We start from the raw sequence: 18,889 nt of genomic DNA on the forward strand, positions 1-18,889 counted from the left end.
TATTAGACTTGTGTGCATGAAAGTAAATAAGGTACATTATTGTAGTTTAAAAGTTGTACATGATAAGATACATTTTTAATTTACTGTATGTATTTTTAATTTTATTTAAAAACAATTAATTAACATACAGTGTATTATTAGTTTCAGATTTATTTATTTATTTATTTATTTATTTATTTTTTTTAAAGATTTTATTTATTTATTTGAGACAGAGAGAATGAGAGACAGAGAGCACGAGAGGGAGGAGGGTCGGAGGGAGAAGCAGACTCCCCGCCGAGCAGGGAGCCCGATGTGGGACTCGATCCCGGGACTCCAGGATCATGACCCCAGCCGAAGGCAGTCGCTTAACCAACTGAGCCACCCAGGCGCCCTAGTTTCAGATTTAGTTTAGTGATTCATCAGTTACATATAACAACCAGGGCTCATTCATCAAGTGCCCTCCTTAATACCTATCACCAAGTTACACCATCCCCCACCCACTTCCATTCTAGCAATCCTCAGTTTGTTTCCTATATTTAAGAGTCTCTTATGGTTTGTCTCTCACTTTGATTTCATATTATTTTGTTTTTCCCTCCCTTCCCCTATGTTCATCTGTTTTGTTTCTCAAATTCCACATATGAGTGAAATCACAAGATAATTGTCCTTCTCTGTCTTATGTCACTTAGCATAACACCCTCTAGTTGCAGCCACGTCATTGCGAATGGTAAGAATTCTTTTTTGATGGGTGAGTAATATTCCATTGTATATATAAACCACATATTCTTTATCCATTCATCTGTCAATGGACGTCTGAGCTCTTTCCATATTGTGGCTATTGTGGACATTGCTGCTATAAACATTGGGGTGCAGGTGTCCCTTTGATTCACTATGTTTTTATCCTTTGGATAAATACCTAGTAGTGAAATTGCTGGACCATAGGGTAGCTCTATTTTTAACTTTTTGAGAAACTTCCATACTGTTTTCCAGAGCACCTGTCCCAGTTTGCATTCCCACCAAGAGTGAAAAAGGATTCCCCTTTCTCCACATCATTGATGACATCTGTTATTTCCTGACTTGTTAATTTTAGCCATTCTGACTGGTGTGAGGTGGTATCTCATTGTGTTTATTTATTTTTATTTCCCTAATTCTGAGTGATGTTGACCATTTATTCATGCATCTGTTGGCCATTTTGTGTCTTCTTTGGAGAAATGTCTGCTCATGTTTTCTGCCCATTTATTTACTGGATTCTTTGGTTTTGGGGTGTTGAGTTTGATAAGTTTTTTTTTTTTTTATTGTGGTATTTTTATTTTTATCATTGCTTTATTTTTTATTTTTTATTTTTTTATTATTATGTTCAGTTAGCCACTGTATAGTACATCATTAGTTTTTGATGTAGTGTTCAATGATTCATACAGTTTGATAAGTTCTTTATAGATCTTGGATACAAGCCATTTATCTGATAAGACATTGGCAAATATCTTCTCCCATTCTGTAGGTTATGTTTTGGTTTGGTTGACTGTTTTCTTTGCTGTGCAAAAGCCTTATATCTTGATGAAGTCCCAATAGTTTCGCTTTTGTTTCCCTTGTCTTTGGAGACATGTGTGACAAGAAGTGGCTGCAGCTGAGGTCACAGAGGTTGCTGCCTGTGTTCTCTAGGAATTTGATGGATTCCTTTTTCACATTTAGGTCCTTCATCCATTTTGAGCTTACTTTTGTGTATGGTATAAGAAAATAGCCCAATTTCATTCTTCTACATGTGGCTGTCCAATTTTCCCAACACCATTTGTTGAAGAGACTGTCTTTTTTCCATTGGATATTCTCTGTGCTCTGTAGAAGATTAGTTGAACATAGAATTGAGGGTCCTTTTCTGGGTTCTCTATTCTGTTCCAATAATCTATGTCTGTTTTTGTGCCAGTACCATGCTGTCTTGATGATCACAGCTTTGTAATAGAGCTTGAAGTATAGAATTGTGATGCCACTACTTCTGGTTTCCTTTTTCAACATTCCTTTGTCTATTTGGGGTCTTTTCTGGTTCCATAGAAATTTTAGGATCATTTATTCCAGCTCTGTGAAAAATTTTCATAGTATTTTGAATAGGGATTGCATTGAACATGCAGATTCTTTTCGGCAGCATAGACATTTTAACAATAGTTATTCTTCCAATCCATGATCAGGGAATGTTTTTGCCATTTCCTTGTGTTTTCCTCAATTTCTATCATAAGTGTTCTATTTTCAGACTACAGGTCCTTTACCTCTTTCGTTAGGTTTATTCCTAGGTATTTTCTGGTTTTTGGTGCAATTGTAAACGGGATGGATTCCTTAATTTCTCTTTCTTCTGTTGCACTGTTAGTGTATAGAAATGCAACTGACTTCTGTGCATTGATTTTATATCCTGCAACTTTCCTGAAATCCTGTATGAGTTCTAGCAATTTATGGGTGGAGTCCTTTGGGATTTCCACAAAGAGTATCATGTCATCTGCGCAGAATGAAAGTTTGACTTCCTCACTGATTTGGATGCCTTTTCTTTCTTTTTGTTGTCTGATTGCTGAGGCTAGGACTTCCAATACTGTGCTGACCAACAGTGGTGAGAGTGGACATCCCTGTCGTGTTCCTGACCTTAGGAGAAAAGCTCTTAGTTTTTCCTGATTGAGGATGATATTTGCTGTGGGGTTTTCATATATGTCTTTTATTACATTGAGGTATGTTCCCTCCATCCCTACACTGCAGAGAGTATTAATCAAGAAGGGATCCTATATTTTGTCAAATGCTTTTTCTGCATCAATTAAGAGAATCATACAATTCTTGTCCTATCTTTTATTATATGGTGTATCACATTCATTGATTTGTAGATGCTGAACCACCCTTGCATCCCAGGAATAAATCCCACTTGGTCCTGGTGAATAATCCTTTTAATGTACTGTTGAATCCTATTGGCTAGTGCCTTCATGAGAATTTTTGCATCCATAGACATCAGGGATATTAGTCTGTAATTCTCCTTTTTGGTGGATTCAAAGTAATGCTCGCTTTGTAGAATGAATTTGGAAGTTTCTCTTCCATTTTTATTTTTTGAAAAAAAAAAAAAACTTCAGAAGAATAAGTATTAATTCCTCTTTAAATATTTGGTAGGATTCTACTGGGAAACCATCTAGTCCTGGACTCTTGTCTGTTGTGAGATTTTTGATTACTGATTCAATTTCTTTGCTGGTTATGGGTCTGTTCAGGTTTTCTACTTCTTGCTGTTTCAGTTTTCGGTAGTTTCTTTGTTTCTAGGAATGCATCCATTTCTTCCAGATTGCTTAATTTGGTGGCATATAGTTGCTCATATGCTCTTACAATTGCTTATATTTCTTCAGTTTTGGTTGTGATCTCATCCCTTTCATTTATGATTTTATTTATTTGGGTCCTTTCTCTTTTCTTTTTGCTAAATCTGGCTGGGGGTTATTGATCTTATTAATTTTTTCAAAGAACAAGCTCCTAGTTCATTGATCTGTTCTATTGTTCTTTTTATTTATATTTCATTGATTTCTGCTGTAATCTTTATCATTTCTCTTCTGCTGGATTTAGGCTTTATTTACTATTCTTTTTCCAACTCCTTTAGGTGCAAGGTTAGGTTGTATATTGGAGACTTTTCTTGTTTCTTGAGAAGGGCCTGTTATTGCTATGTACTTCCCTCTTAGGACCACCTTTGCTGCATTCCAAAGATTCTGAGCTGCTGTGTTTTCATTTTGATTTTTTGAAAAAAATATGAATGAATCAATGAATTTTTGTAATTCATCTTTAATTGACCCATTTATTCTTCAGTAGGTTGCTCTTAACCATCATGTATTTGTGTTCCTTCCAAATTTTTTCTTGTGATTGAGTTCATGTTTTAGAGCATTGTGGTCAGAAAATGTGCAGGGAATAATTCCAATCTTTTCCCGTTTGAGATCTGATTTGTGACCCAGTATGTGATCTATTCTGGAGAATGTTCCATGTGCACTCAAGAAGAATGTGTATTCTTTTGCTTTAGGATAAAATGCTCTGAATATATCTGTGAAGTCCATCATGTCCAGTGTGTCATTCAAAGCTTTTGTTTCCTTGTTGATCTTCTGCTTAGATGATCTGCCCATTGCTGTGAGTAGGGTTTTAAAGTCCCCTACTATTACTGTATTATTATCAATGTGTTTCTTTAATTTGGTTATTAATTGATTTATATATTTGGCTGATCCCAAGTTAGGAGCATAAATATTACAATTGTTAGATCTTCTTATTAGATAGACCCTTTTATTATGATATAGTGCCCTTCCTCATCTTTTATTACAGTCATTGGTTTAAAATCTAATTTGTCTGACATAAGGATTGCTACTCCATCTTTCTTTTGATGTCCATTAGCATGATAAATGGTACTCCACCCCCTCACTTTCAACCTGGAGGTGTCTTTGGGTCTAAAATGAGTCTCTTGGGAAAAAATAAAATAAAATAAAATAAAATAAATAAAATTAGTCTCTTGGAGACAGAGTATGGATGGGCCTTATTTTTTTATACAATCTGATACACTATGTATTTTGATTAGAGCATTTAATCCATTTACATTCAGAGTAGTTATTGAAAGATCTGAATGTAGTGCCATTGTATTACCTGTAGAGTTTCTGTTTCTGTAGATTGTCTCCATTCCTTTCTCAACCTTGTTACTTTTATGCTCTATTTTTGCTCAAAGGTTCCCTTTAATATTTCTTGCAGGACTGGCTCAGTGATCACAATCCTTTTAGTTTCTATTTTTCCTGGAAACTCTCTCTCTCTTATTCTGAATGACAGCCTTGCTGGATAAAGTATTCTTGGCTACATATTTTTCTCATTTAGCACCCTGAATATATCATGCCACTCCTTTATGGCCTACCAGGTCTCTGTGGACAGGTCTGCTGCCAGTCTTTGTGTCTACCTTTGTCAGTTAAGGACCTCTTGTCCTGAGCTTTTTCAGGATTTTCTCTTTATCTCTGAAATTTGCAAGCTTCACTATCATGTGTTAAGATGTTGACCTATTTTTACTGATTTTGAGGGGGGTTTTCTGTGCCCCCTGGACTTGAATGCCTGTTTCCTTCCCCAGATTAAGGAAGTTCTCAGCTATTTGTTTATTTGTTCAAATAAAGTTTGAAGTTCTCAGCTTCAGTTTATTTGTTCAAATAAACCTGACCATCTCTCTATTCTTTTCCTCTAGGACCCCTATTATTCTAATATTATTTCAGTTTATGGTATTGCTGATGTCTTGAATCCTCCCTTTGTGATCCAGTAGTTGTTTTTCTCTTTTTCTCAGCTTGCTTATTCTCACTCACTCTCTCTTCTGCCCCATTTATCCTAGCAGTTAAAGCCTCCATTTTTTTTAAGATAGATTTTCTTTATTAATGATCCCAACCGTATTTCTTTGATACAGGAGTTTGAACTCAAATATTTAGGAGAAAACAAATTAAGATTGCATTATCCTGCAAGTCATTATCAGTAACATACTGCAAAGTGTAACAGCTTGGAAAAGAGGGAGGAAGGCAAGGGGAGTTAGGGAGTGAAGGTAAAGAAAAGGAATTAAGTTGATCAAGTGGAATTCTTTTTTTTTCTTTTTCTAATTCTTGAGAATTATGAAGTGCTTGCAAGCAGAGCTTGTTTCTGCAGATTATTTTCCAAACGTGTACAAAATGGAACCAAAACGGAGAATCCCTTAAGTACCTGAAGAGGTGCAACATTAAAAGCTACAATTATCCAGTAGCAAGTGTTCCAGCCTTCAGATGCCACCCACCTCCTCTTCCTGTTCCTGAGAGTTAGTGGGATGGAAATGTCTTCCTTGTGATTATTTTCACTTCTTTCTTCTTTGCATCTGGACATACATGATACAGTACCTTGAGGAAGTCAGATGATTTTGCCCACATTAGGGTGTGAATATAGGCTTTAGAGCATTTGATGTGGTAGTGCAGATAGTCCCAGAATATGTGGATCAGGTTGATGGTGTTGTCTGGAACACTGACATTGGTGTGGCAAGGGAACAGCATGAAGGTAATGTAGCCAATGTTGTCACCCATGGCAGCATTGGTGTCTTTCAGCTCTAGAGGAGATTCCTTGTGGCTAAAGAGGACCTGTGGGGCTGTGTGACTGGTTCTGCAGCCTTCTTTAAACGCCTGCATGAATACTTTTCCAATGACCACATCATCATCATTCTTAAACACTGTGCTGAAGACTATTGTGACTCTGTCCTTTTTAGATTCAACATACATGGTTTCATCATCCCTATAATGGATAACTGCCCTGTTCTCTCCTTCCTTGACTTCTTCTTGGAACTCAAAATATTTCTCAAAGACAGAAGTAAAACAATTTTGTTTCAACATGGCAGCCTGATGCACAAAGGAATCTTTGGATGCCGGGAGATTTTTAAGGTCATATAGCAAGGAGCCATTGCAACCCAATTCAAGATTTAACAAGAAACTCCCGTATACCCTCTTTAATAACTCATAAGCACCATGCACTTGAAGTTACTTGTAGAATTTCAAAGAAATACTGACCATAATTTTGTTTTGTCTCCATTAAGATTTGACAAGGCAAGAAACAACAAATGTTGGAGAGGTTGTGGAGAAAGGGGAACCCTCTTACACTGTTGGTGGGAATGCAAGTTGGTACAACCACTTTGGGAAACAGTGTGGAGCTGCCTCAAAAAATTAAAAATAGAGCTACCCTATGACCCAGGAATTGCACTCTTGGGTATTTACCCCAAAGACACAGATGTAGTGAAAAGAAGGGCCATATGCACCCCAATATTCATAACAGCAATATCCGCAATAGCCAAACTGTGGAAAGAGCTGAGATGCCCTTCAACAGATGGATGGATAAAGAAGATGTTGTCCATATATACAATGGAATATGACTCAGCTATCAGAAAGGATGAATACCCAACTTTTACATCAACATGGATGGGACTGGAGATTATGCTAAGTGAAATAAGTCAAGCAGAAAAAGTCAATTATCATATGGTTTCACTTACTTGTGGAACATAAGGAATAGTATGGAGGACGTTAGGAGAAGGAAGGGAAAAATGAAGGGGGAAGAATCGGAGGCAGAGATGAACCATGAGAGACTATGGACTCTGAGAAACAAACTGAGGGTTTTAGAGGGGAGGGGGGTGGGGGGATGGGTTAGCCTGATGATGGGTATTAAGGAGGGCACGTATTGCATGGATCACTGGGTGTTATATGAAAACAATGAATTGTGGATCACTACATCAAAAACTAATGATGTATTGTATGGTGACTAAAATAACATAATAAAATAAAATTAAAAAAATATTTGAAATATGATAGAGGATTCCTTCAAAATCTGCAAATGTTACTTCTACCTCTTCTGATTTGTTATTGGCAGCCACATTCTTGAATTTGAGTGTGAGACTCTCCTCAATGATGCAGTTGTTCACCTCTAACAGGATCATGGTGGTGGTTGCCCCAGGAAGGGGAAGGAGAAACAAGTAGAGCCTCCATTTTTTACTGCATCTCAGCAATAGCCTTTTTGATTTTTTTTTATTTTGACCTGATTAGATTTTAGTTCTTTCATTTCTCCAGTAAGGGATTCTCTAGTGTCTTCTATGCTTTTTTGCAAGCCCAGCTAGCATCTTTATAATCATCATTTTGAATTCTAGTTCTGACATCTTCTTATTTCCATATTGATTAAATCCCTGGCAGTGAGTACTGCCTCCTGTTCTTTCTTTTGGGGTGAGCATCTCCATCTTGTCATTATGTCCAAAAAAAGAATATCTTATTTCAAACAAGACGTAAAACAGAACACAACAATAAACTATATCCTGGGTGTATTTTGGTCTGTTTGTTAAAGGAACTAGATTCCAAAATAAGAAAGAAAGAAAAACTGATTATATATATATAATTGAATACAATGAAAGGAAACCACAAATGAAATATATATATACATATACATATATATAATTTAAAAATAACTATAAAAGACTTAAAAAAGAATTGATAAAATAAAATAGCTGAAAAGGAAAATAAATAAATAAATAAATAAATAAATAAATAAATAAATAAAAATTAAAAATAAAACTGAAAGACTAAAGAATAATAATAATTTAAAAACCCCACTAATGCTATATGTTTTCCCCAGGAACTGGCGTTTTGCAGTTCTCTATGATCAGTAAACTTGGTATTAGTTGGATGTTCCTACTGGTCTTCTGGAGGAGGGGCCTGTTGCTCTGATTCTCAGGTGTTTTTGCCTGGGTGGAATTGCACCCCCCTTGACAGGGCTGGGCTCAGTGTAAGTGGTTCCAGATTGCACTATGTGGCCTTGTTTTGCTCCCTGAAGGCTTTCAGCACCGATGGGGGGATGAAAATGGTGATGCCCCAATCTGTAGCCCCAGAGCTAAATGTTCATGCCCCCCACTCTTTAGTGAGCCCTCACAGAAAAGCAGTCTATCACTCATGTCTCCCTGGTTTTCATCTGAACTCTCTATTCACCCAGCCTGTGACCAAGGATTTTTATCTAAGGCATGTGACCCCCCTTTCAAGTCTCCAAACTTTACAGACTCCTGCAGTGTGGACCCGCACCCTTCCTCCTTGGAGAGGGAGGGGATCTCACCATTCTGTCTTTTGCTGTGCCCCTGCTCAAAGAGCGGTCACCCAACCATGCAGTGGTTCCTGGTTTATGGCAACACCAAGCAGAATGCTGGTGCCTAAATTCGCTGTTTACAGCCTGCTTCCCTGCTCCAATGATTGAGAACTCTGCCCCACTCAGGCACCCCCATTCTTTTTGTGTCACTGGGGATCCTGAAACTATGCTCTTCCACCTGGGATTCTGCCCCACCTCGCCACCTGAGCACCTTTCATGCAGGAGCTTCCCCCACTGGAGCAGACTTCCAAAAATTCCAATTTTGTACTCCACTGCTTTGCACTCCTTACCCCTGTGGTTTATCTTACTATATATCAACTTGGATTCCCATCTCTGCACCTCCTACCTTGCAAAGAGTGGTCAATTTTTCTATTTGTATAATTGCAGCAGTTCTTTTTCTCAGAACTCTGGTTGATTTCATAGGTGTTCAGAATGATTTGATAACAACCTAGCTGAATTCTAGGGACCATATAAAATTAGGGTCCCCTAGTCTTCCATTATCTTAACTCTTTTCTCCCTACTGTATGTTTTTCCTGAATAATCTATTTCCTATTCCAAAGCAAGCAGGAATAAAATTAGGTTAAAAGTAAAACAAAAAAAGATAGAATATTATGAAAAATTATATGCCAACAAATCCTGGAGGAAAATGATAAATTCCTAGAAATATAAATTACCAAGACTGAAACAAGAATAGAAAACTTGAACAGATTAATAACCAGTAAAGAAATTGAATCAGTAATCAAAAATTTCCCAACAAACAAAAGTCCAGGACCAGATGGCTTAACAGGCCAATTCTACAAAGTATTTAAAAATGAGTTAACACCTGTTCTTCTCAAACAATTCCAAAAAAATAGAAAAGGAAGGAAAGCTTCCAAATTAATTCTATGAAGCCAGCATTACCCTGATCCCAAAACCAGATAAAGACACCACTAAAAAAGAGAACTACAGGCTAATATTCCTGATGAACACAGATGCAAAAATTCTCAATAAAATAGTAGAAAACCAAATCCAACCACACATTTAAAAAAAATCATTCACCACAATCAAGTGGGATTTATTACTGGGTTGCAAATGTGGTTTTATAATCACAAATCAATCAATGTGATACATCACATTAATAAAAGAAAGGATAAGAACCATATGATCATTTCAATAGATGCAGAAAAAGCAACTGACATAGTACAACATCCATTCATGATAAAACCCTCAACAAAGTAAGGTTAGAGGGAAAATATCTCATCATAATAAAGGTCATATTAAAAAAAACCCGCAGCTAATATCATCCTCAATGGGTAAAAATTGAGAGCTTTTCCTCTATATTCAGGAACAAGACAGGAGTGTCAACTCTCACTACTGTTATTTAACATGGTATTGGAAGTCCTAGCCACAGCAATCAGAAAACAAAAGAAATAAAATGCATCAACTCATCAAGAAAGAAGTCAAACTTTCACTATATGCAGATGACATGATTCTCTATAAAGAAAACCCAAAAAACACCACCAAAAAACTGCTAGAACAGATATATAAATCCAGTAAAGTCACAGGATACAAAATCAATGTACATAAATCTGTTTCATTTGTATACACCAATAATGAAGCAGCAGAAACAGAAATCAAGGAAACAATCCCATTTACAATTGCACCAAAACCAATAAGATATATAAGAATAAACCTAACCAAAGAGGTGAAAGACATGTATTCTGAAAACTATAAAACCCTGATGAAAGAACTGAAGAACTGAAGATGACACAAAGGAATGGAAAGGCATTCCATACTCATGGATTTGAAGAACAAATATTGTTAAAATGTCTATACTTCCCAAGCAATCTACACATTCTCCACAATAAACCATGTGCTGGGCAATAAAACCAATGTCAATAATTTTTTTTATAAATTGAAATTATGCAAAGTGCATTTTCTGACCACAATATAATTAAGTTAGAAATTAATAAAATAGAAAAAATTGAGAAATTCATAAATATGATTAAACTAAAAAAAAAACTTAAAAAAACATGCTCCTAAATTACCAATAGGTGAAAGACAAGATCATAATGGAAATTAGAAAGTCGTTTGGGATGACTGAAAATGAAGACACAACATGCCAAATATTTTTAATACAACTAAAGAAGTGATTAAATGGGAACTTATAGTTGTAAATAACTATATTAAGTATGAAGATGGAACCACATCCTGTGTTCATGAATTCAAGACTTAATATTGTTAAGATAGCAATACCCTTGAAAGCAATCTACAGATTCAATTCAACTCCTACCAATATGCCGCAGCCTTTTCTGTGGAAATGAAAAATACAATTCTAAAATTTATATGGATTTGCAAGAGGCCCCAAATAGGCAAAACAATCTTGGAAAAGAATAAAAAAGATGAAAGTCTCAAACTTACTACAGTGCTGTAGTAATCATAACATCTTGGTACTTCAAAGAGGATAGATATTTACATCAATGGAATAGAAATGAAACCCAGAAATAACCCATACAGTTGTGGTGAGTTGATTTTCGATAAGGGTGTCAAGACTATTCAGTGGGGAAACAAAGATTTTGTCCAATTAATAAAGCTCGGAAATTAAAAGCTAACTTTAAAACTTTTAGAAGAAATTATAAGGGTTAACCTTGATGGTCTTAGATTTAGCAATGGTTTCATGGATATAACATTGAAAGCACAGCAATGAAAATAAAAAATAGATAAATTTGAAATAATTATATTGAACATTTTTGTGCACCAAACAACACTATTAAGAGAATGAAAAGACTACATGGAACAGGAGAAAATATTTACAAATCACAAAATTGATGTGAGTCTAGTATCCAGAATATGTAAACTCTTACAATGGAAAAACAAACAATGGACAAAGGAGTTGGATAGACATTTCTCAAAAAAACTATATGCAAATAGCCATTAAGCACATAAAAAATGCTCAATGTCATTAGGCACTAGTGAAAATTTAACCAAATCCACAATGAAATATCACTTCACACCCACAAGGATGGCCACATGAAGAGAAAAATAAGTGTTAGCAAGGATGTCAAGAAGTTAGAACGTGTATACATTGCTAGTAGGACTGTAAAATGATGCAATTAATATTATTTAAATGTCCATGCCACTCAAAGCAATCCACAGATTCAATGAAATCTCTATCAAAATGCCAACAGGATTTTTCACAGAAGTAGAACAAATAATCATAAAACATTTATGGAAGCACAAAAGACCCAAAGTAGTCAAAATAATCTTGAAAAAGAAGAATAAAATTGGAAATACAACAATCTCAGATTTTAAGATATACTACAAAGCTGTAATAATCAAAACAGTATGGCACTCACACAAAAATAGACCCATAGATCAATGGAACAGAACAGAAAACCCATAAATAAACCCATGCTTATATGGTCAATTAATTTTTGATAAAGGAGACAAAAATTAAAAAAAAGAGGGAGACAAAAATGTACAATGAGGAAAAGACAGTCTCTTCAATAAATGGTGCTAGGAAAACTGGACAGCTAAATGCAAAAGAATGAAACTGGATCATTTTCTTACACCATACATAAAAAATGAATTCAAAATGGATTAAAGACCTAAATGTGAGACATGAAACCATAAAATTCTCAGAAGAAAACATAGGCAGTAATTTCCTCAACATCGGCTTTAGCAACATTTTTCTAGATCCGTCTCCTAAGGCAAGAGAAACAAAAGCAAAAATAAACTATTGGGATTACATCAAAATAAAAACTTTAGCACAGAGAAGGGAACTATCAAGAAAACAAAAAAGCAACTTACTGAATGGGAGAAGATATTTGTAAATGATATATCTGATATGGGTTAATATTCAAAATATATGAAAGAACTTACACAATGCAACACCCAAAAAACAAATAATCCAATTGAAAAATGGGGCAGAGGGCCTGAATATACATTTTTCCAAGGAAGACATACAGATGGCCAATCGACACATGAAAAGATGCTCAACATCACTAAATATCACAGAAATGCAAATCAAAACCACAATGAGGTATTACCTTACACCTGTCAGAATGGCTGGTATTACAAAAGACTAGAAACAACAAATGTTGGTGAAGATGTGGAGAAAAAGGAAACCACGCACACTGTTGGTGGAAATGTAAATTGGTGCAGTTACTATGGAAATCAGTGTGGAGATTCCTCAAAAAATTAAAAATAGAAATACCATATGATCCCAAAATTCCACTAATGGGTATATATCCCCCCAAAAATGAAAACACTAATTCAAAAAGACATAGGCATCCTATGTTTATTGAAACATTATTTACAATAGCTAAGATATGGAAGCAAACCAAGTGCCCATCAATAGATGAATGGATAAAGAAGATGTGGCACACGCACACACACACACACACACACACAGAATGGAACATTAAACAGCCATTAAAAGGATGAGATCTTGCCACTTGAGACAGCATGGATAGACCTAGAGGGTATTATGCTAAGTGAAATATTTCAGACAAAGAAATATAAATACCATATGATTTCAGTTATGTGTGGAATCTAAAAAAAAGAACAAATGAATAAACAAACAGAAAGCAGAGTCAGACCTATAAATATAGAATACAAACTGATGGCTGCCAGAAAGGAGGGGTTGGGGGGCTGGGCAAAATGGGTGAAGGTGAGTGGGAGATACAGGTTTCCAGTTATGGAATGAATAAATCACAGGAATAAAAGATACAACAGAGAAAATGTTGTCAAAGGTATTGTAATAGCATTGCATGGCAATAGATAGTAGCTACCTACACTTGTGGGTGAGCATAGCATAACATGAAATAAACTTCCTACAAAGAAAAATGCAGAACAAGATAGCTTCCCTGAAGAATTCTGCCAAGATTTAAAAGATGAACTAACACCAATTCTACACAAACTTTTTCCAAAATTAGAAGAGGCAACATATTCCAGCTCATTCTAAGAAGGTATTATTCTGATACTAAAATCAAACAAATACATCATAAGGAAATTACAAAAAATATATCTTCTAAATCTAGATGCAAAAATCCTCAACAAAATACTAGCAAACCAAATCCAGAAACATATAAAAAATATTATACACCATGACCAATTAAAATTTATCTCAGGAATGCAAGAATGGCTTACCATGGGAAATGACTTAATATAACATATCAATAGATTAATAGACGAAAACCACATTATCATATCAATAGAAAAAAAAGGATTTGACAAAATACAACACCACTTCTTACCAAAAGACACTCCACAACTAGAAACACAGGGAACTTAACATGACAAAGGGCATATTTGAAATCTTACAGAACATCATAATTAATGGTGAAAAAGTAAATGCTTTCCCTGTGAGATCAGGAAAAAGAAAAGGATGTTTGCTATTGCCACTTCTGTTCAAAAATGTACTGGAAAATCTAGCTATAGGAATTAGTCAAGTAAATGAAATGCAATGAGATTGGAAATAAATACGTAAAACTATCTCTATCTGGATAGTTGTGGATGACATACTCTTGTACTTAGAAAATCCTAAAAAATTCAATTAAAAACATCTATTGAATAAAGTAGATTGACAAGGTTGTAGAATAAAAAATCAATACATAAAATAATTGCATTTCTGGTGTGCCTGAGTGTGCATCTGACTCTTGATTTCAGCTCAGGTCATGATCTCAGGGTTGTGAGATCAAGCTCTGCACTGGGCTCATGTGCTGGGCATGGAGCCTTCTTAAGATTCTCTCTCTACCTCTCCCTCTGCCTCTCTAAATAAATAAGTAAATAAACAAATAAATAAACAAATAAAATAATTGTATTTCTATAAACACTTAAATAGAACAACTCATGAAATTGAAAGAACATTTCATTTACAATAGAAACAAAAGAAATACAATACTTAGGAATAAATTTAATAAAAGAAGTGAAAATTGTATACTCTAAAAATTACAGCTGTTGCAGCTCAATAAATTAAAAGACAAATAGCCCAATTAAAACATTAGCAAAGAGGGGTTGCCTGGGTGGCTCAGTTAAGCAACTGGCTCTTGGTTTCGGCTTGGGTCATGATTTAAGTGTCCTGGGACTGAGCCCCGTGTCAGGCTCTGTGTTTTATATGGAATCTGCTTGTCCCTGTCCCTCTGTTCCCCCCCTTCTCTCTCTCTTTTAAATAAATAAAATAAAATCTTTTAAAAATTGAACAAAGGATTTGAATAGACCATTCTCCAATGGCATATAAATATGGCCAGTAAACACATGAAAACATGTTTAACATCATTATTCATCAGGGAAATGCAATTCAATCCCACAATTACAGTTTTCTGGAAGTCGTCACTCCTATCTTCACAATAGGAAAAACCAAACTCAACAAACTGAAAATCAAGATTTTTCTTAGGTCCATCAGAGAATTGAGGTCCCAGGGTGAAACTCTGCCCTCAAAATTGTAAAGAAAAGTGAATACACAGAATCACATCTTATGAGACCAGAAACCTAGGAAAATAATCTACCACTAGAGACAATAACCATGGTAGAAAACTTAAACTGCAATTGACAAATTACCAAAGGCTCAGTGTAGACAACCTTGGGAGTTAAACATCAATGAGAGACAATCTTAGAGGGGGCTTACACTTTCCCAGGTTTTACCTCCAGGAGATCTACAAGGTTCCCATAGTGAAAATCAGAGAAAAATTCCCTAGCACTTTTGACAGACAGAGGAGAAAAATACCCATTCTGAAATATGTCCAGAGTATTTCATTCTTTTAATAAAAAATGCCTTCAGGGAAACTATATTACCAGAGCCTAACTGACTGGGCTTTTACAAGAAACTAACTGACCTGGGGAAGGGAAATATCCACCTCTAGTTACCCTTGAAAAAAATTCCATGTCTAGATATATTTAAGAAGTAGTGTCTAGGGGCACCTGGGTGGCTCAGTCCTTTAAGCATCTGTCTTCGACTCAGGTCATGATCCTGGGTCCTGGGATGGAGCCCCTCATCAGGCTCCCTGGGGAGCCTGATTCTCCTGCTCCCTCTGTCTGATGCTCCCCCTGCTTGTACTCTCTCTCTCTCAAATAAATTAATAAAATCTTAAAAAAAGAAGTAGTATCCAAAAATACCCAAGGTCCACAGGGGAGAAAAAAGAAAATAGAAACAATTTTAGATTCTGATACCTACAGCAATAGCAAACATTATGCACAGTCTACCACCAGCCAAATAAAAATAAAGCTTCATGCTAAAAGGTCTATTTACCTAAGTTCCTTTATCCAGTACATCTTGTTCAACTTATTTTTTTTAAAGATTTTTATTTATTTATTTGAGAGAGAGACTGAGAGAGAGAGAGCATGAGAGGGGGGAGGGTCAGAGGGAGAAGCAGACTCCCTGCCGAGCAGGAAGTCCGATGCGGGACTCGATCCCGGAACTCCAGGATCATGACCTGAGCTGAAGGCAGTCGCTTAACCAACTGAGCCACCCAGGCACCCCATCTTGTTCAACTTAAACAAAAAGCTACAAGGCACACTAGAAGACAAAAACAAAAGAAAAGAAAACAAAACAAAACAAAAAGCCCACAGTTTTAAGACAGTGCAAAAGCTTTTTATTTTGGTGTAGTTCTAATAGTTTGTTTTTGCTTTTGTTTCCTTTGCCTTTGGAAACAGATATAGAAAAATGTTCCTACAGAAATTACTGGTATATTCTCTTGTAAGAATTTTATGGTTTTAGGTCTCACATTTAGGTCTTTATTTTGAGTTTATTTTTGTTTATGGTACTAGAAAGTCATCAAATTTCATTCTTTTAGATGTAGCTGTCCAGTTTTCCAAGCACCATTTATTGAAGACTGTATTTTCCCCACTGAACATTCTTGTCTTCTTTATCATAAATTAATTGACCATATAAGCATGGATTTATTTCTAGGGACTCTCTTCTGTTTCAGACGATCTATTTTTGTGCAAGTACCATACTGTTTTGATTACTATAGCTTTGTAGAATATCTTGAAATCTGGAATTGTGAAACCACCAATTTTGTTCTTCTTTTTCAAGATTGTTTTGGCTATTTCAGGTCTTTTGTGATTCCACAAAACTTTTACGATTATTTGTTCTAGTTCTGTCAAAAATGCTAATTGGTATTTTTATAGGAATTGCACCGAATCTGTAGATTGCTTTTGGTAATATGGACATTTTAACAATATTTATTCTTACAATCCATGAACATGGAGTATCTTTCCATTTGTTTGTGTCATCTTCAATTTCTTTCATTAATATTTTATAGTTTTTGGACTACATGTCTTTCACCAGTTTGGCTAAGTTTATTCTTATTTACTTTTGGTGAAATTGTAAATGGTTTTTTTTTTAAATTTCTCTTTATCCTACTTCATTATTAGTGTATAGAAATGTAGCTGATTTCTGGGCATTAATTTTGTGTCCTGCCACTTTACTGATTTTTTTCTTTTTATTTCTAGTAGGTTTTCGGTGGAATCCTTAGGGTTTTCTATGTATAATATCTTGTCGTCTCTAAGGAGTGACAGTTTTACTTCATCCTTACCAATTTAGAAGCCTTTCATTTCTTCTTCTTGTCTGATTGCTGTGGCTAAGACTCCCAGTACTATGTTGAATAAAAGTGGCAAGACTGTATATTCTTCTCTTGTTCCTGATATTAAAGGAAAGGTCTCAATTTTTCAGCATTGAGTATTATGTTAGGTGTAGGTTTTTCATATATAGCCTTTAGTATGGTGAGGTATGTTCCTTCTAATCCCACTTTGTTGATTTTTTTTTTAGCATGAATGGATGTTGAATCTTTTCAAATGCTTGTGCATCTTTTGAGATGATCCTATGATTTATATTCTTAGTTTTGTTGATGTGGTGTGTAATGTTGATTGATTTGCAAATATTGAACCATTTTTGCATCCCAGGGATAAATCCAATGTGATTTTGGTGAATGATCTTTTAAACATATTGTTGAATGCAATTCTGTGCCATTTGAGACAACATGGATGGACCTAGAGGGTGTCATGCTAAGTGAAGTAAGTCAGACTGAGAAAGACAAATACCATATGATTCCACTCATAAGTGGAAACTAAAAAAAAAAATGAATAAACAAACAAAAATCAGAATCACACCTATAAATACTGAAAACAAACTGATGGTTGCCAGAGGGCAAGGGTGTAAGGTTAAGCAAAATGGGTGAAAGGGTGAGGGAGTTACAGGTTTCTAGTTATATAATGAATAAGTCACAGTAATAAAAGTCACAGCATAAGGAATACAGTCAATGGTATTGTAAGAGTGATATAATGGGACAGATGGTAGCTATGCTTGTGGTGAACATAGCAAAATGTATAAACTTGTCAAATCACTAAATTGTACACCTGAAACTAATGTAACATTGTGTGTCAACTATACTCAGATAAAAATTTTATTTTTTTTAAATAAAGACACAGAACAAGCATCAAAACCAGACTCAGTTAAGACAGAGATTTTGGAGTTATCAGACTGAGAATCAAAAATAACTATGATTAATATGTTAAGGGTACTAACAAAAAGTAGATAAAATGCAAGGAAAGGTAAATAATATAAGCAGAGAAATGGAAATCTTAAGAAATATGCAAATTAAATGCTACAAATATTGTTTAAAAGCTGTAGAAAAATAATGAATGCCTTTGATATGATCATCTATAGACTGGACAAGAACAAAGAATCAGTAAGTATGAAGAGAGGTCAAGAGGAACTTTGCAAACTTAAAATAAAGAGAAAAAAAGAATGAAAATATATTTAAGACCTGTGGGAAAACTGAAAGAAGCAACGTATGTGTAATGGGGATATTAAAAGAAGAAAAAAAGACAAGAAGAGAAGAAATATTTGAAGTACTAATGAAATTATTGCAGAAATCAAATTACAGATTCAGGAAACTCAGAAAACAATAAGTATGATATATTTATATCTGGTTGACTATATATAGTCAACCAGGCATAGCAGAGTCAAAATCCAGAAAATCAAATACAAAGAGAAAATCATAAAAGAAGCAAGGAAACAAGAGGGGTGGGGGTAAAATACCTATAGAGTAGCCAGGTCAAGATTTACATGTCTTTCTTCAAAAACCATGCAAGATAGAAGGGAGTGAAGTACAATATTTGTGTGTGGAAAGAAAAAAAAAAAAGCACCAATCTATAATTCTTTACCCAGTGACATTATTCTTCAAAAGTAAATGAAAACTAAAGATTTTGTCAGACAAACACAAATTGAGGGATTTTTTTTTAAAACAGAAGGCTAGTCATGCACCAAAAAAAAAAAAAAAAGAAATGTTAGCTCCAAAATCTG

General features: G+C 35.1%; 2 protein-coding genes across 2 annotated transcripts in view; both read right to left on the minus strand.

The window, feature by feature from the left end:
• Positions 1 to 18,889, minus strand: part of DACH2 (dachshund family transcription factor 2) — a 990,389-nt gene that overhangs the window by 391,352 nt on the left and 580,148 nt on the right. The gene's annotated exons all lie outside the window — the stretch shown is intronic.
• On the minus strand, positions 5,766 to 7,417 carry LOC110571914 (actin-related protein 2/3 complex subunit 2-like). Its single transcript, XM_044911889.1, is given in 2 exon segments — positions 5,766 to 6,514; positions 7,279 to 7,417. Coding segments are annotated over 2 exon segments (888 nt in total).

The sequence above is a fragment of the Neomonachus schauinslandi genome, chromosome X (genome assembly GCF_002201575.2).
Source record: "Neomonachus schauinslandi chromosome X, ASM220157v2, whole genome shotgun sequence".
Lineage (NCBI taxonomy): Eukaryota > Metazoa > Chordata > Mammalia > Carnivora > Phocidae > Neomonachus > Neomonachus schauinslandi.